Source organism: Gasterosteus aculeatus, chromosome 7 (genome assembly GCF_964276395.1).
Source record: "Gasterosteus aculeatus chromosome 7, fGasAcu3.hap1.1, whole genome shotgun sequence".
Lineage (NCBI taxonomy): Eukaryota > Metazoa > Chordata > Actinopteri > Perciformes > Gasterosteidae > Gasterosteus > Gasterosteus aculeatus.
In genome coordinates, this window is record NC_135694.1 from 18717592 (window position 1) to 18737410 (window position 19819).

The 19819-nt window shown below is 47.7% G+C and overlaps 1 protein-coding gene across 3 annotated transcripts in view; it reads right to left on the reverse strand.

The window, feature by feature from the left end:
- Positions 1-18579, reverse strand: part of abr (ABR activator of RhoGEF and GTPase) — a 105952-nt gene extending 87373 nt beyond the window's left edge. The window contains exon 1 of one of the 3 annotated variants that reach the window (XM_040182171.2): positions 17538-18579. In XM_040182171.2, the coding sequence (XP_040038105.2) occupies positions 17538-18276 (739 nt within the window). In that variant the 5' untranslated portion in view covers positions 18277-18579. Of the gene's footprint in view, positions 1-5219; positions 5619-17537 lie in introns of those variants that run through there. The other 2 variants (XM_078106210.1, XM_040182174.2) reach the window with 2 other exon arrangements.
- Between the last annotated feature and the right edge of the window lie 1240 nt (positions 18580-19819).

Below are 19819 nucleotides of genomic sequence, written 5' to 3' on the forward strand. Positions count from 1 at the left end.
TCCCCATGGGCTCACCACCTGTGGAGGAAACCGATGGGGTCGGGTGCGCTGCTACAAGGGTGGCAGTGACAGTGGGGGGTCTAGACGGAACAGACCTGGGCGGCAGATGCTGGCTCTGGGGACGTGGAACGTAACCTCTCTGGGGGGGAAGGAGCCGGAGCTTGTGCGGGAGGTGGAGCGTTATCAGTTGGATCTGGTGGGGCTTACCTCTACGCACAGCCTCGGCTCTGGAACCAAACTCCTGGATAGGGGGTGGACTCTATTCTACTCCGGAGTGGCCCATGGTGTGAGGCGCCAGGCGGGTGTGGGGATACTCATAAGTCCCCGGCTGAGTGCTGCTACATTGGAGTTTACCCCAGTGGACAAAAGGGTCGCCTCCCTACGCCTTCGGGTGGTGGGGGGGAAAACTCTGACTGTTGTCTGTGCATATGCACCAAACAGCAGCTCAGAGTATTCGGCCTTTTTGGAGACCCTGAATGGAGTCCTGCATGGGGCTCCTGTAGGGGACTCCATAGTCCTACTGGGAGACTTCAATGCGCACGTGGGCGACGATGGAGATAACTGGAGAGGCGTGATTGGGAGGAATGGCCTCCCTGATCTGAACCCGAGCGGGTGTTTGTTACTGGACTTCTGTGCTAGTCACGGATTGTCCATAACAAACACCATGTTCGAACATAAGGATGCTCATAAGTGTACGTGGTACCAGAGCACCCTAGGCCAAAGATCAATGATCGATTTTGTAATCGTATCGTCTGATCTGAGGCCGCATGTTCTGGACACTCGGGTAAAGAGAGGGGCAGAGCTGTCAACTGATCACCATCTGGTTGTGAGCTGGGTCAGAGGATGGGGGAAGACTCGGGACAGACCCGGTAAACCCAAGCGTGTAGTGAGGGTGAACTGGGAACGTCTGGAGGAGGCCCCGGTCCAAAAGATTTTCAACTCACACCTCCGCCGGAGCTTCTCTCACATTCCTGTGGAGGTAGGGGACATTGAACCAGAGTGGTCTATGTTCAAAACCTCCATTGCTGAAGCCGCGGCGGTGAGTTGTGGCCTCAAGGTCTTAGGTGCATCAAGGGGCGGTAACCCTCGAACTCCGTGGTGGACACCGGTGGTCAGGGAAGCCGTCCGACTGAAGAAGGAGGCCTTCCGGGTTATGATATCCGGTGGGACTCCAGAGGCAGTTGCAGTGTACCGACAGGCTCGAAGGGCAGCAGCCTCTGCCGTGATGGAGGCAAAGCAGCGAGTATGGGAGGAGTTCGGGGTAACTATGGAGAAGGACTTTCGGTCGGCACCAAAGTGTTTTTGGAAGACCATCCGGCACCTCAGGAGGGGGAAACGGGGAACCATCCAAGCTGTGTACAGTAAGGATGGGACCCTGTTGACCGCGACTGAGGAGGTTATCGGGCGGTGGAAGGAACACTTTGAGGAACTCCTGAATCCAACTACTACGCCCTCTTTGGTGGAGGCGGAGCTGGAGGCGGAGGAGGGATCATCGTCAATTAGCCTGGTGGAAGTCACTGAGGTAGTCAAACAACTCCGCAGTGGCAAAGCCCCGGGGATTGATGAGATCCGTCCAGAGATGCTAAAGGCAATGGGTGTTGGGGGGTTGTCTTGGATGACACGCCTCTTCAACATTGCGTGGAAGTCTGGGACAGTGCCAAAAGAGTGGCAGATCGGGGTGGTGGTACCCCTCTTTAAAAAGGGGGACCAGAGAGTGTGTGCCAATTACAGGGGTATCACACTACTCAGCCTCCCGGGTAAAGTCTACTCTAAGGTGCTGGAAAGGAGGGTTCGGCCGATAGTCGAAACAAGGATTGAAGAGGAACAATGCGGTTTTCGTCCTGGTCGTGGAACAACGGACCAGCTCTTCACTCTTTCCAGGATCATAGAGGGGGCTTGGGAGTATGCTCAACCAGTCTACATGTGTTTTGTGGACTTGGAGAAGGCGTATGACCGGGTCCCCCGAGAGATACTGTGGGAGGTGCTGCGGGAGTACGGGGTGAGGGGGTCCTTGCTTGGGGCCATCCAATCCTTGTACGCCCAAAGCGAGAGCTGTGTTCGGGTGCTCGGCAGTAAGTCGAAGGCGTTTCCGGTGGGGGTTGGCCTTCGCCAGGGCTGCGCCTTGTCACCAATCTTGTTTGTGGTCTTCATGGACAGGATATCGAGGCGTAGTCGGGGGGAGGAGGGTCTACAGTTCGGGGGGCTGCGGATCTCATCGCTGCTTTTTGCAGATGATGTGGTCCTGATGGCATCTTCCGTCTGTGACCTCCAACTCTCACTGGAGCGTTTCGCAGTCGAGTGTGAAGCGGTCGGGATGAGGATTAGCACCTCTAAATCTGAGGCCATGGTTCTCAGCAGGAAACCGATGGATTGCCTACTCCAGGTAGGGAATGTGTCCTTACCCCAAGTGAAGGAGTTCAAGTACCTCGGGGTCTTGTTCACGAGTGAGGGGAAGATGGAGTGTGAGTTTGGCCGGAGAATCGGAGCAGCGGGGGCGGTATTGCACTCGCTTTACCGCACCGTTGTGACGAAAAGAGAGCTGAGCCGGAAGGCAAAGCTCTCGATCTACCGGTCAATCTTCGTTCCTACCCTCACCTATGGTCATGAAGGATGGGTCATGACCGAAAGAACTAGGTCACGGGTACAAGCGGCCGAAATGGGTTTCCTCAGGAGAGTGGCTGGCGTCTCCCTTAGGGATAGGGTGAGAAGCTCAGCCATTCGCGAGGAGCTCGGAGTAGAGCCGCTGCTCCTTTGCGTCGAAAGGAGCCAGTTGAGGTGGTTTGGGCATCTGGTGAGGATGCCCCCTGGGCGCCTCCCTAGGGAGGTGTTTCAGGCACGGCCAGCTGGGAAGAGGCCCCGGGGAAGACCCAGGACTAGGTGGAGAGATTATATCTCTGCACTGGCCTGGGAACGCCTTGGGATCCCCCAGTCAGAGCTGGTAGATGTGGCCCGGGAAAGGGAAGTTTGGGGTCCCCTGCTGGAGCTGTTGCCCCCGCGACCCGACCCCGGATAAGCGGTTGAAGATGGATGGATGGACATTTTTTTTGGGCCGTGTGCTTCGAAACTATCATCGGTACAACAAACACAGGGCAGTGACAGGATGCAGCGCAACCGGGAAGAGAAGGCCCAACGGCGGAGCCGAGCCTCCTGGGGGAACGGGGCAGTTGTGGCTTTGAGCGTCCACTCCCCCACTCTGCTTGGCGAGTGGAGGACGTGTCGTCTTTGCTTAACACTGAGCCATTAACACAGTGAGGAGACAGAGAGGAAGCAATTACAGCCCCGTGATTGGTAATCCACTGCATTTTCCCAGAATACACTGCAGGCAGGGTGGGACTGGTCCTGACGTGTGAAGCGCTGAGCGGTTTGTTTCATGGTCAGAGTGGTGGTACCGAGGGAGTGGACTACTGAGAAAGTAACCCTTTCTCAAGAAAAGCTCACAACATTGTCTGTGTATCCCCCCCCCCCCAGTGGCGGGAGGTGTTCCATTCAGCGGCCCTTGATGTCCCAATTTACTCCGCCAATGAAGGGAAAAAAGGATGATGGGGAAGCAAGAGGACGATAAAATGACAAGCCCTTAAAAGGATTGTGACCCTGTTGGTTCAGAGCTCATACGGAGCCGGTTGTGTTAATAGTCTCTTTTTGTTGCACAGCCAGCCGCTCACTGAATCTCAAATGTGTTTAAGTGCTTCGTAAACAAAGACCACTCCATTTGTTATGATGCGTTCCCTTTCTGCTCACAGCAAGGCAAGAACTCAAATAGCAACGTGAACGTAGTACACAGGCCACGAATACGTACAGTCCCCGGTGACTGAAGCATCACCGCACAGTCACGCAAGTTACATAAACTTATCCATTTTGGAAAAGTGGACCAGAGCGTCCCCATTACTCTCCCTGTCAGTCACGGTTACTGCCGACTAATGGTCACTGATGAAAAGGCCAATATAGTTAAAATATTCCCACTCAATCAGACCGGAGGAGTTAGTGATGCGGGCTACTGCAGCGTGATTCATTAGCCCGCGCGGACTGTTTTGGAGTCTTTTAGGAGTTTGTAAGGCCACGTACACAGAGGACCTCAAAATGGTTTCGGCTGGTTTCATATAAAAAGGTGCAAAACATAAAAGGTGGCACCAATTATTCAGCGGTCAGTGGGAAAGCAAATCAGAGCGTCTTCGTCATCGTGGCATCGTCGTCACCACAATTACACGTTCATTTAGCAAATCATAGATTTTTAAATAATAATACATTTAAACACATTTATTGACTGCTGAAGCGTAGATGACTGTACGCGGTGATAACGACATTATCGCACAGTCTGGCTGCTTTAGAGTAACTGCTACACACACTACACTTCCAACAAGCTGGGCTTCGTTCTTTCTGTATCGCAGAAACACCACGACCCTGGTCCCCCCCCCTCCTCTCCCGTTCACTCCCTCGCTGCAGATTAACGCATGGCAACAAGGGTGACACTACAGTTAATCCAAAAGGCTGCGTCATGTGCACGCGACTGACAACACAAACACAGAATCTCAACGGCACAAACACAGAATTGCAGCTGCGCATGACGGGATGTGTGCGATCGCTGGCTAAGTGGGACACACTCTGAATTAAAGCGCGAGAACCCATTGTAGATATCCTGGTCTATTTAACACAGCTTTCTTAAATTATTCCTTTTATGGGAATTTGTATTTATTTAAAAGCCTTAAAATTAGCAAATTTTTCAAAATGTGTTTTGTCAACCTTTTTCTTGGTAACTTGACATCACAGCAGCGCAAAGGGATCCACCGTACAGTGCGACGTGTCAGACAACAACAGAGCGCAAAAACAACCATACAGAGCAGATTAAATATTCATATTCGTCAGGCAGCCGTGTCCTCGATAGGATGGAACATGAAGTTCTACCTCCTGGCACATGAAAGGCATGAACGCACTCCCCCTCAATAGAGTTCCTCCAGCCCCCCCCTTCTGTGCCTACTGGCCAGCAACGAGCTCCGCAACAGCAAGTTGGTACCACTGAAGGGGGATGAAATGTTGACCGTGTCGGTACACACTGATTCTCGCTGAGTCAAAGTGCAAAGTGCTTTCAGCCTGCTGCGTTCCCGACGCGAACAGGCAGCCTGTGAGATGGAGAAGGAGGGGTGCTGGGTAAAATGGCTAGAGGTAAAGACGCATGCAAGGAGCGTGTGGAGCGGAGCAAGCAGATGGGTGGATGGGGTACGTACTGCTGTAGAGGGTGTCGATCCAGGAGAGCCGGGGCAGACCGCGAGCACTGAGGGGCTCCATCCTCTTCTTCCTGTCACTCTGCTCCCTTTCCAGATTTCCTTGTTCCTTCCTTCTTCTTTTTCCTCTGTCGCCGCCTTTCGCGTTCCCCTCTTCTCTTATCCTTATCCTTGACACACCGCCTTCATCCCACAAGGAGAAGCTCAAAGAAGCATTTGGAATGGATGTTCAGAAAGACACCTCCGGGGTCCGGCGGGCAGGCAGAGAGGAGGTGTATGGGTGAGTGCTGTGCATGAGGGAGAGACTAAACAACAGGCTGGAGACAACCACCCGAGGACCGTTGCTAGGGGAAGGGAGAAGCACTCCCTCCCTCTCTGTTTGGCTTGCTCGCTCACTCCCATCCAACCCGGCTCTCTCTCTCTTGATTCTGCGCGAATGGCTGTTCAGCCTCTTCCCCCCCCCCCCCCCCCCCCCCCCACTCCTCCTCACAGTAACTCTGAAGAGATGATAACGTGTGCGTTGTGACAACTGTTAATGATCTTTTCTATGGATGCAAAGTCACTTTTACCATGTCCTTCTTTTTTAAGAAAAACCCTGGTTTCCTTCCAGCAGTGTGCAAATTAAATTGCCTGAGGAATAAATTAAAAAAACTGCTTAAATTCTTAAGCATCACAGAAAGAAATGCTGTGACAATCACGACAAAGCCAACAGAAAAAAACATTTGCAGCGGATTCTGCGACCATTAGCAGCAGTTTCTTTCTTACCTCGTCATTTTGTGCTTTGATTGAGATGGAATTGCGCAAAAGGAGTAGAAGTAGAGGGAATTTACGTTCTAACAGTGGGAAACCAACAACTGTAAAACATCATGTTTGTTTTGACTGTAAAACTAGTTGAGGAGGAACTAGTCCACAGGGAGATTAGGTTACCTAATCTAGAGGATGGCTTTTATATGGGAAATGGCACAACACAATCAGCTCAACTTCACCAGGCACACAGACACAAATGTGTGTTTGGAATTTGACACAATAAATAATATACTAGTAAAGAGACATTAATGTAGCAATTTGTTTTTCCTTGTAAAATAAAATAATTTGACAATACAGAGGGACAGAAATAAAAACAGTTACAGTACAACCTCCATCTGCTAACTAAAGCACAACACATCATCATTCTCATTAAATAAATAAGAATTTCATAGACTGCTTTATTGATTTTCAAATAAACGTTCAGATTGTGATGAGCATCAGCTTGGGAAGCATATTTGCTCTCCTGCTCCCAGAGACGGAGCCGACGGCCTCCCTCGCTCCGCAACGCGTGTGCTCCGGCGGAGAGAAATCAAACGAGGATCGTGCCATCGCCAACAAAGCCTGATATGAAGCCCCGCCCCCCGCCACTCAAACCCCTGTCGGGTCCATTGCCCCCCCCATCCTGTGATCCTCCTAAAACCAGCATGGGGGAGGAAAGACGAGAGGGTTGGAGAGGCAGAAAAACTTCAATTAGGCCACAAGGCTGACAGGAGGCAGCCCCGCACCCCTCTCCCCTCGGCAGGCTGAGCACCAGGCCCCCCCGAGCACCGCGCTTTGTCTGGCTGCACATCTCTTATGTGCCGGCTGGAGGAAATGCACATGTTCAACCATAGGGAACCCCCCCCCCCATATATATATGATGGGCCACGGCATTTAATGTAAGCCTGCATGTGTTAATGGATGTCAGGTTTATTATTAATGGCCATGAATGTGTCATTATGGAGGAGGGAAATTACACTGGAATGCAATTCCTCAAGATTTTGAGCGCACTCGCACGCACACCCACCCACCCACCCACCCACACACGGTTTCGAAGCCTCAATCTTCAGCTCTGGTGTGGGTTTGGCAGTTTGGCAGTAGGCCGCATGAGAGAAAAGGGCTAATTAACTTGAACAAGCCTGTATGTTGACTTTGTTTAGAAACAGTGGCAATGAGACGAGGCAACACAACTAACCTAAAAATCTCAATCAAGACACAACCATCCCACCGAGGGTCCGTCTCTTTAGCCGGGAGGGCTGAGCGCAGGGCGACGTCTCCGTCCTCCGTTCCGCCCAGCCGGCAGCATTATTATGAGATTATATTGTCATAATTAAAATAAATGTAATCACAATAAATGGTCTGAAAAAATATAGAAATATAATATTGTTAATCGCAATTCCTTTTGGTGCAATATATCGCACAACAAAAAGACACGTTTCTCTCTTGGACGGACACACAGTGGGTGCATGAGTTCCTCCCAAATGGCTCATCATTCTCACACACACACAAACACACCCCTCCACTGAGGGAGCTGGAGAATGAGTGTGTCTGTGGGTCGAGCAGGTGAATTGAATGAATGGATAAGATCTAGACTCTCACGTACTCATGCAGATGTCGGGAAAGCAGCCTGTGAGTTGGCGTAACACACAAAGAAATACAAAACATCATGTCTCATTACAGCAAGAAATATGGACTAAAACAGAACAAAAGAGCCTAAAATCCACAGCACGCTTTGATCACCCCTGTAATACGCTGCATGCGACTGACTGCGCCTTAGAGGAATTTTTAGGCTCCACAAAGTCAAATGGGAGTTGGAGGTCTCCTGCAACACGTCCTCCCGTGGGAAATCTCATCCTTTGCTCCACCATTTCTGTTAAGCTGCAAACAATAAGCCCCATTCTAGGGCACCTAAAATAAAAATAAAAAACAGCTTGTGCTTGAGGGAGTCCAAAGTAAAAGTGAATAAAAACATCACGTGAATGTCTATACAGAATGACAATCTTCACACAATGAGCAACTGAAAGTTCATCAGATGGTGATGGAAATGGTTTATTGGAAAACAAGGTATTTTAATTAAAATTAATTAATTAACTTATTAAAACGGCCTCTGCCTGTTTTGGGGAATCACAGCTCTTGGTTAAAGGCTAAAGGTCACCCACATCCCTATTATTATAATAATAATAATAATAATAATAATAATAATTATTATTATTATAATAAATAATTATTATTATAATAATAATACTACCCATTGCTGTTGACGTGGTTTCAGCTACGATGGACACATGACCTGTGTTAGGATCATCAATGATTGTCAGGTCCATCCGTTACTGTGTTCTATCGATCAATGTCGCGACCTTTTAACAACTAAAGATTTTCTGTCACATTGTCAGGAGGGAGATGGTGGTCACCTCCCTGTGTGTGTGTGTGTGTGTGTGTGTGTGTGTGTGTGTGTGTGTGTGTGTGTGTGTGTGTGTGTGTGTGTGTGTGTGTGTGTGTGTGTGTGTGTGTGTGTGTGTGTGTGTGTGTGTGTGTGTGTGTGTGTGTGTGTGTGTGTGTGTGTGTGTGTGTGTGTGTGTGTGTGTGTGTGTGTGTGTGTGTGTGTGTGTGTGTGTGTGTAATTTGGCAGCCTGGCAGCCCACCAGACAGCCACCCATCTATTGACTCGGTTCTACCCAGATACCCGGGCCTCACCCCCAATTACTTTTTCTTCTATATATTTTCGATCCAACCCCCCAGGCCTGGTGCTACTGTTGATGGCACTAATTTACCAGTCCCCAGTCCCCCGTCCCCCCCCGTCCCCCCCCCGTCCCCCCCCCGTCCCCCCCCCGTCCTCCCTCCCCCCCCCCCCCCCCCCCTCTCCACCCATCCCCCCCAGCTCTCAGGGGCAGCATCCTGAGTGGTGGCAGTATGTGTGTTTGTGCCACTCCACCCTCATAACACCCCCCCCCCCCCCACCCCCACCCCCCACCCCCCCTCATCACTACTAAAACAATAAAAATGATCTGTTCCTATTTAAACAAGATCATTCACAACCCGTTCCTGCATCCCACATTAAAATGTTTTCCAGCACTACCGGTTTGTGTGTGAAAGTACAATATATGCGAGATGGGAGGTGGGGGTGCGGGAGGCTGCGTTTCCATTTGAATGGCTTCAGAAAAGCTTAACGAAGCGCTGGAGCGAAACAGAATTCATAGAAGTAGAAATCCTTTCGTCTGAAATGTATTTTACCAAAGAGAGACGCTGGAATTAAGCAGTCAGTTGACAAAATAATTAAAACTATTAATGCAAATTAATAAAGAAATTGTAGGTTTTTTTCTATATACTCTATTTGACTATTTGAGTCCAAAATGAACCCAAAATAAAAATAAAACGAAAACATGGTTGAACACACTTGATCCATTTACAACATGCAGAGACAAAAACCACAACACAACAACTGTGCTCCGAGGAGCTCTGTAAAGTGTGGACACTCTATGGAGACTGCTGACTATATTTGCTTGCTATATGTTTTTAGACATGTCCCTTTGTTTGGACGGTCGGGGGGGAAGTGAGCACTGACTATGTATTATTAAAAAGCCCAGAGTGCACTTGTGATTAACGTCTGTTCAATTTGAATGCCTGCGTCTTTCTTGTGATAAGCCTTTTTTTTAAATATAAAATGCACAAATAAGTGATTTGTCTGCCTGCATTTGTCAGTCACCTTATTCTCTATTAATTAGTTTTATCCACTGAGAAAGATTAATAATTCTCTCAACAAATACTTTTTTGTTCACACCACTCCTTCATTTACTCCAATATGTGTGTGTGCGTCTGTGTCAATAGAACAAGGATATTTGTACATTAGTGTAATTATTATCTCGTCATGTCAACTAACCTTTCTTCATCAAGCAATTCTATCTGAAATCTACAGCAAAAAAAAAACAGCTTGTGTGTACATGCGTGAGTGCGCGTGTGTGTGTGTGTGTGTGTGTGACGCATCCCAGTATGTGTTCTGGCATGCGAGATCCACAATCACCTCATTTGCCTCTTTATTAGACCACCAAGTCTCCTTGAATACGATCTTGTGTCCAACAGAAAGACTGAAGAAGGGACAAAGAGAGAAGGGACTCCTCAGTGGAGGAGAGTGTGTGTGTGTTCATTCCTTGCCAGCTGAATTCACTTTGATCTATTGAGGTCAACATGGAAATCATCTGAATCATGCTGTGATTGGACAGACACCAGATAAAGAGGACTTGCCGTTCACACACACACACACACACACTGTCAAACCTCTCATGTGTTATCTATACTGTTTGCTGATCGTCTTTGTTTGTAGCACAGCCGAGCGTCACACACTTGCACAGGAAGCTTGTCTGGCATTTTGAAAACGAGCTATCAACGAGATGAGCAACAAAAACAGAGCTCTCCGTCTTTGTCTGTCTGTGTGTGTGTGCGTGCGAATGAACACACGTGTGACTTCTGACCGTGGCCACACACACACACACACACACACACACACACACACACACACACACACACACACACACACACACACACACACACACACACACACACACACACACACACACACACACACACACACACACACACACACCATTTATGAAGTGGACGAGGGAGGTAAAGGTACCGATAACTGAACAAAGACATACTGAACTCTAGTGTTCAGTTCCTGTCAACACCGGCCGTATGAGACACGACAATATGTTCAGTGTGCGTGATGCAGATGACATGATGATGCGCTACAGTAAGCAAGCATTTGACTCACTGAACGTAACCGGCAGAACATTTTAAACTTCAACTCCTTCCCTTACTACATGTGTGACAGCAGAGATTGTGGGTCGGGCCGTATGGGTTACGGTAGCGTGAGCTCAGTGAAATTACCAATCCGGTGTTAACACGTGTGTGACAATAGTCACATATGGAAAAGAGAATGTACTGCATAGAATTTTTAGGCGTACTTATCATAAAATCCTTCAATGAAAACTGTACAAAGAGAAGGGAACACACCACAGTGAAACGGTCATTGTTACACATGTCCACATGATGGCGCTGTTTCCATTATTCCCCACACCTTTGCGCTCCTCTCAGTTTTCTGCAATCTGAACAATGGTGTTGGTGCTCATGTGACCGGCTCTCCTGAAGTATCATCAGGACGCACAAATGTACACATAGGAATGACGCTCACCCCATGACAAGAGGAATAAAGCAGCACTTCCTTTCAACCTTTCAACCACATCCCTTTCTTGATACATGTATGGATTCAGTCAACAACTATTTCTTGCCACCTGCAGGGTGAAAGTCGACACACCGCGTCACCTGCTCCGCCGCGAGCGAGCGCTGGAGAAAACCCACAGGTGACAGCTGTAGGAATCATGAACATCCATTGCCAAAATATACAAGGAATTTGACATGGCGGTTGGTCCATAACATTGTGAGACCATGGCCAAATCCACTGTATAAAATAGAAGGCTATAGGCTAGGGGGATATAGAATAAAAATAAAGATACAAAAATAAAATTGAAACTAAAAAGTTAAAAATAATGTGCACAGGCGATCGGATAACCATACTCTACACAACGGTGTGTTGAGTGTATGTGACAAGTGTATGTGCATGTGGAGTGTGAAGCGCGGCATGTCAGTCAGAAAGGGACGGGGCTCGGGTGATGAGCGGTTTGTGTGGCGAGACAAATTAAGCAACATGTGGTCCTACGTGATCGAAAATGTCCAAACCGCTTGAAGGGAAGAGGTCTTTCTACTGCAGTGATCTCCCTCCTGGCATAATGCCTTGCCTATACTTTTACCCCAGGGCCCCCGGGCCTGCAGGCTCAGTGAAGCTAGTGTTTCCCCACCAAGGATCACACACACACACAATGACACAGGATACCCTCGTTTGGGGAGCCTGTGACCTCAAACTCGCTCCTTTCTGCCATCCGGATATTGACTTCGTCACATAACTGGTAACTTGACCACCCTGCTTGTCCAAGTGCATAATAAACCATTAGAATGTCCTTCTGTGCAGGAGAACTACCCGCACCACGGGGTTTCTATTATACAATTCATTGTCTCAAGTCTTTCAATACAGCTTCCTGTGTATTTGTTTTGTATTTGTTTGGCTATGGGTGGAAGTGAATGTGCTGAGTGCAGCAAAAGGAAGTCCTCAAGGCATAAACCGGAGCACACAGAGACAGAGAACTGAGAGTGCCGGTAAAGGTGTTTCAAAACCACTTTGATTCATTGGTGTGTAGCTGATAACAAAGACAACTTTCCCAAGAATGACACAGAAGCAAAGGAGGGACAAAGGCTTTGGAGCACCAAAGTGTTCAGTCTAACAAAAGATAATTTTCATTTTTTATCCAATAAATAGTTATTTGAACAATATGAAAGAATCATTTTGGGAATAAATGAAGAAATGATTAAATATTGAACTAGGGCTGGGCGGTATACCGGTTCAAACGGTATAAGATTTCCGTACGGTATGAATTTCGCCATAAGAACGGACGTCGCTCTTCGGCAGGCGGCAGAATGCATTTTTACACGTCATCACAGAGCGCGCAGCGGTTGGAGCAACTAGTCTTACGTGTGTGAGAATGAGTCATAGTTATAACTTTATAATGAATAACCCACAACAACCACTCTTTAACAGGGTAAAACACCACGACACAACAGCTTGTAACACATAAACAATTTGTAACACTAAGAATTGTACATTTATAAATAAAATGACCCCGCCAAAGTGCATGCTGGGTACAGCTCACAACAAGAGGTAACTCTGTTGCTACATGAAAACACGGAAAAGAGCGATACAGGAGGAACAGAGATGCACCAACAGAACTTGTGCCCAAGAGAGGAGCTGTGTCTGTTTGGAGGGTTTTTGGTTTTGGAAAATCCGACATAAGTTACGTTGGATCAGAAAACGATTGGGCCTCTGGTGGCAACACTAGCAGCCACAACGAGCTAACGCGCTAACTCGTCGGCCAGTTACTAGCAAGTTGGCCAGCTAGCAGCGAACAGCTGTTCGGGGAGCCGGCGGTCCTTTTCGGGGTCAATAGATTAATGTGTTTACTGGAAAAGCAACACCGTCACATACCGGGATTCGCTCAGAATCTTTCTAAATAACGTGATATGGACTTTTGACCGCACAGCCCTAAATTGAACACTTTTGAGCTTCATTGAACATGCAAAAATCCAGGGAGGATCCTGATCAAACGGTTGCATGCTAGACCCCTCCGCTTTCCGCTCCAGTCAAAGTGAGAGTAGCTGAATAAATCATTTGGGAGTAATGAACTGATACTTGTGGCCGTGCACACCCACTGGCAGAACACACAGACACATGCTTCTACAGCCCCCCACCTCCCCCCCATTGCGGTCAGGCTGGGGTTTCCGCCGATTTCTGACTGAGAGAAACTAAGATCAAAAGGTCAACATTAAAATCTCGAGCGACTGTTCGACTGGGGGGCTCAGAGGTTGAGAATGAGTTTGTGTTTTCCTGTATTCCCCAGGATGTAAAACCCCAGCGCCAAGCCTCAATCTGAGGGAAACGCACAAAGTGAGATATGGGCGTGTCAGTTAATTTGTCTGGTTTCTGTTCGCGGCGAGGGAGACGCACTCAGGGCAGGAGGGGGTGGACGAAAGATAGAGGGAAATAGGAGCTCAGAGCAGCAACACTGGGAGGGGGAGGCTTTTTTGTAAATTGAGGGAGGTCCACGCCTCTGTTGATTCTGGGAAGGGGTGTGCGTGTGTGTGTGTGTGTGTGTGTGCTCATCACTGTCTCATCAGTTAAGGATTGGAGCTGCTGACTTCTGCAGACTCACAGGATGACACGCCGGGTAACAGAATCTACACTGAGTGTTATTTGAGGTCGAGATTACACAGAGGTTCTGTTAAGTGAATTACTAACAAAAGCAATCACACACAAACGCCGATGATGATGCGCCGATCTAGAGCTTGATTTTTGTACGCCTGAATGTGTTTTTGCGCGTGGTGTGCGGGGTATAAATATAGATATGAGCGCACAAGGCAATATCAAAGGTCTACCCTTGCATTTCTCAGCGACGACATAGAACCAAGGTCAACTCCCGCATCCATCTTAGAAAACGAGCAGTGATGCTGCAAAACTCACACCACCTACTCCATCACAGAGACATCCTGTCTGCACGCCCGCACAACCACAACGACACACTCGTCACCACGGTAACAAGTAAGACCATAAATAGTATTTTAGTTATGATGTAAAGCGTGGATTATTTTACTGCATTCATTTTGGAAAGATACTTTCTATCTTCGCTCTATTGGTTCATGTAGTCTGGAAAATGTCATATCTAGTAAAAAGGTTTAAGGAGCCTAAGCTTATGGTATTAGAAATGTTATGCACCCTGTGTTTACCTTAGCGAGCTACTATCGGGAGCACACATATCCGAGCAGCAGTATTGCCTGGGAAATATCTTTTGGGAGGGTAACGCTGATTGCTGCTTTTCTTTTAGCCTAAATTCTTGGAGGATCGTCTGGCAGAGTGTGAAGCCTTCACCTCGCAGTAAACCGCCGTACCTTCAGCCGTCAGACTGTCCAATAAGCCTCGAAGTGCGTGTACGGGATAAGGCCTGCGGGTCTATTTGACAAGCAACTCAACTGAATATTCAGAGCTGCCACTCAAGCTACAGAGTGTTACAATGGAAACGTTACGACGGGCCCACAATTCCCCCAATCAGTGCATGCTATTTAGAACGGGTCTGGACAAGACATGCTTATCTGAGGGACGATGTGAAATATGTGTCGTATTCAGCAAATCAGTGTGGAGAACAGGTTTGTCCACTATTCAGTTGCCTCAAGAAAAAAGAAACGAGCAATGAGAACTAAACCTATGTGCAGGATGACAACATCAGCCTTCTTTTATTCATCTTATTACAGAAGCTGCTCATTGTGCCAAAAACCTGCCAAAAAAACACCTAATCCAGTAGAATAATCTCTGAAAAGCAGGCAGGGATTTTATTTGAAAGCAACTGGAAAATCATGACTGCAATCCTCTGCGAAGCCGTGCCGGTATTAAACGTGATGCAAAATAATTGTATGTTCTGCTAGGAACTTCAACTTAAGAGTTTCATTTTCAAAAAGAGCATGAGACAAAATGCTTGTTATCACTGAATGTGCTCTAGTGGAGTCACTGTTTGGGTATTGTCCCTTCTCACGTCGCCTTTAAGTTAGTTTTTTCAAATAATTACAACAGACCTTTAGGTCAGCTGGAAAGAAATGTATGTTTAAATACTTTAACATTGAATTTCGAATTCAAGGCAGGCCTGTGATTTAAGTGTGTTAACAGAAACAGCAACCGGGGCCCTCAGCTGACAAAAAACACATCAAACTCAATCAACTGACCCAACAAACTCCCCTTAAACTGTCACATCCAATTCATCAGCTGTAACTGCAAGTAAGAAGTATGTCGGTCAAAAAGTAAACAAGGTATTACACAGGCTCCCTGTGCTTGCTTGCACAAAAAGCGATTTGTGCACCACCAAATCCATCAAACTCCACTGAGCTCAGGTCTTAAAATAACAATGGACGGCTCCGGGCTTCGACCGACAGCCGGCGTGAATCACAGGTTGAATCACGGCTCACAGAGAAGCCAGACATGCAGCTTCAGACGCACACGAGCTGATGACTGACCCCTTCCCAGGGAACGCACAAAGGCATCAGCGTGAGCAAGAGTCGTGGCACAAGCGCCCTGCTGGGACGAGCATCCCATGATGCCAAGCGACCGGGCGCCGGACAACTGCTGTCACCGCTGTTAAAAAGCGTTGACCTCACAGCCGAGTGCAGAGCCCCCCCCCCAAAAAAAGGTTTTGAGTACTTCCCGCAGGACTACACGCCCTTCATTGTTTACAGTCTGTGCACTGATTATTTCCCCATTCGCCAGAGCAAAACATCCGTATCCTGCTGGAGAATAAAGATTGAATAAATGGAACAGTAAGTGATTCGCTTTAGTGACCCACAGCTTTAAGGGAAAATATTTCCCCTAATACGTATCCCTTATATCCTCCCTCACTGGACAAACGGTGCGTCTTAATTAGAAAGCGACGCTGCTTGTGTTTCTCCAATTGTGGATTTGAGACGAGCAGCCGGCTTCGGAGACAAACAAGGCCCCCCCACACTGATCTCCCCCTCCAGTGACTTTACTAAAGAGCCATTTCCCCACACAATCGTGTCTGCTCCTCTGTGACGTCGGACATTTCCATAAAAGTGGCGGCCCCCTCAAATATGACGCATGCCGTTTTTGCTTAACCTGGTTTAAAAATCGAATCAAACGAAGAGCCTTCTTCATTCAATTGTATACAAAGACAGAGCTTGAGCTTCAATCCTGCACTGGTGTCTGGTTGCTGCTCACTGGGCACGAAGGTCTATCTAAAACCACTTCTACATTTTGGACTTCTTGCTTCAAACACTGAACCCAGACAATTTCCTCAAATCCTTTTTTTATCATTTTGACAGCTAATGTGCAGCAAATCCCTTTAGTTATTATTGAATACCAATAAACAGAACCACAACAAAAAGGAAAGCAATTAGCTGACAATTACTACTGAGCCTCACAAGCCTATTATCCTCAAAAAACAAGGGCCTAACAGACTGGGAAGAAGAATGTGTCACAAAATGTTTTGTCAGCTCCAATAGCCTTTGAAAATCTATTCTCATGCTCTTACTCATTGAATCTTGACTAATGCTGTTCAGACAATTTCCATGGATGTTGCCACACTTTGAGGAAGTCTGTGTGAATCAACAGAGTATTCCTGATGAGATGCGTTGAGATCATCTTACCCAATAAAGTCAAACTCAATTTGCTAAATTGAGATCCATTGACTATTTCGATTTTTACTTGTGTCAGATCACCAGACTTTGCGTTGTGTTCATTAGCTCTCATGTCAATGCTGCATGAACAGAAATGACATATAAATGTCCTTTTACAAATGCAAAAAAAATGAAGCAGCGTGATGACAGAATACTAGGACAAGACTGTCATGTTCTACCTTGTTGATGGTTTAGTGTATTGTTAACTATAAAATTATCAGTGTATAAATGCTATAATTCTTTACCAAAACCACAGTTAGAGGTGAACGCTACATAATCAAAAATAACAGTGATGCTGGAACATGAGCAGGAAGGTTTGAACAGGAAATACGGTGGTTTGTTGCAGCGGGCCTAATGGTTATAGGTACTATCGACCTCTAGTCAGGCCTGACACATTCAACACCACTTACCGCATTTGGTCTTCTGGTCCAGAGCCAAACTCTCTTTGGCCCTCTAATGTCAAAAGGGGCCGGCAAGACACGGCAAGAATGAATAAATGAGTGAGGTTCGTGCTGAAACTGCGAGCAGCTGCTCAGCCTGAGCACATTGAGGTGATGGAAGTCACAGCCATCTGTAAAGATGCTTTACTTGCCCGATGTCACTCAACATCCAGTCAGGCCCACAATGCAATCGGCTCCACTGGAGCATTGCTTTGTATATATATGATAGACACACACTTCCTAATTTCCATTAGAATACCTGCAGACGAGTCGTCGTCATGGTCGGAGCTCAGGTACCCGTCGCTCCTCCTGTCGGGGGTGCTGCTCCCGGGAACGCGCAGGCAGGACGGGGACACCCTGCCTTCGTCGCCGGAGTCCAAGTCCCTGCTGAGGCGGAAAGGCCACCGGTTTTCCCGGTAGCCGGCGGGCGTCCTCTGGTTGTCGCCGCAGACGACCTTCGGCGCCAACAAGTTACTCCGGACGAAGTTCTCGTTCAGCTCCGCGTCTTCGTACTCTCGGTCGCTGCCCGCCTCGCCGCCGGCCGGCGCCGGGTCCTTCTTCTGGAAGCTGGGTTTCGGCGGGGGCACCGGGATGGGGACGGGCTTCCCCGTCTTGCCGCTGAACCTGCCCCGCTCGCGCCCGAAGGAGCTCATGACGCCCCCCGCGTTGAGCCTCGCGCACCCGGAGTCGCACGCCGCGGTCCACTGCCCGTCGACCTCGTCCACCCGCCGCCGCGGTCCCCTGGTCTCCCCGCTCTTGTCCACGTTGGCGTTCTCATCTTTCCCGCGGAACCTCGTCTTCCGCTGAGCCATGGTGGTCTGCAGGTAGATCACCTTGAATTTCTCCTCCGCCAGCGCCTTCTGGAGCCTCTTCAGGTTGGCCTTGCTCGCCTCCAGCTCCGACTCGATGTCCTCCACGGACTCAAACGCCATGTGAGGTACTTTCCCATCGGGGAATTCGTTCCTCCAGTGCTTTGCAAATTCGTCTTGTTCCCACATATCGTTTTTTCAAACCGGGCGTCTTGTCAGCCCGGGGCTCGCGACAGTCAAGAGACAAACGTTGGGAGTTAAATGTTCTGCGCACCCACCTCTTCAGCGACAATTAGCGGCGTGTCCTTCGCATTTCGCCGCCTTCGTCTTCTAAGATTGTTTTTTTTTTAACTCGACCGTTTTCTGACCATCGTCAACCTGCCACACGTAGGAGCAGCGCGCGCACTGTGCGCGCGGACAGTGATGCGCAGAACAAGTTTGTCACTACGCTGAAAAGTTTCGAGACTTCCTGGATTTAGACGTGCTGCCTTCAGGTGCTACTCGTAAAAAATGAGCAGCACCATAGTTGTGTGACAGTAAATTATATCAACTCACTAGTCAGCAATCGATGTCGGACTTTTTAAAGCAGATGCGTTTGACTTTCTTTGGCAAAATACCCAGACCTTGTTCCTTTAACTTTTTCAACATTTCAACCACGCAGCGATGCTCTGTAGAATATAAATGGCTCATAATTTGCCTGCTGTATGATAGTAAGATGTATGATCGACAAGTGTCGATGATCAAACGATTACACTGCCTCTATCTCCAGATAACACATCTGCTAGCACTTGAGCAGGCTACCGCGAGACATTACCTATAATGCGCAGCAGTACCAAAATAATTCCGATAGTTATTGAATGCAACGAGCGTTGCTGAGGCGGAAGAGTTGTTCAAATTCATTTGACAAAATATATATATATATATATATATATATATATATATATATATATATATATATATAAGGGAATAGGGGGGCATATTAACTGAAATTGATGGTGTGCGTCTCCACAGATCTGCTGGCTTCGCCTTTTTGTCAAAGAAAAGTAATTTAAGGTACTCATACAAAGACACCTGAACATATGCATGATATAAACACCAGGCACGTGCACAGATAGACCCCTAGTGGTGCCCAAGCACCTGCCCTTTTGCCCTGGGTGAGAAAAGTGCCCCTTCTGCTGGAGCACACTTTTTTTCAATATTTAAGAATTAAAAAGCTACTATTAAAAACTACTCTCTCTGTCGTCGATTCCCCCAAAATGTGTTTTGATATCTGATGGGGCATTTATTCGAGTTCTTGTGAGCATGTCGGGACGCCCCTCCCTCCTCCTCCGCTTAGTGCAGTGCTGAGCACCAAACGGCTGCAGCATCAGACAAACAGGTAATGACGTTGTTTGGTTATAAATTAACCACATTAATTGCCGCTACCAATAAACTGGTCCGTTTCCTAGAAAATAAACAAAAAAGTCGAAAATCCGTGATTTCAAAGGCTTGTCCAGCTGTTTACTGACGTGTGTCATGTTCAATGAAGAGAGAGAAGGAGAGAGATACAGACAGGCAGAGAATTTTCATTCATTTTACAAATTAGACAAGTTCAGTAGTCCACTAGTTTTGTTTAATTTAATTGAATTATTGAAATGAAAGGTCTTAAGAGCTACATGACAGTCTGGTGGTGAGGTATATTGTGGTATATTATTAGTGTAATGCTGCTTATGCTTCAACAACGTCAGAAACA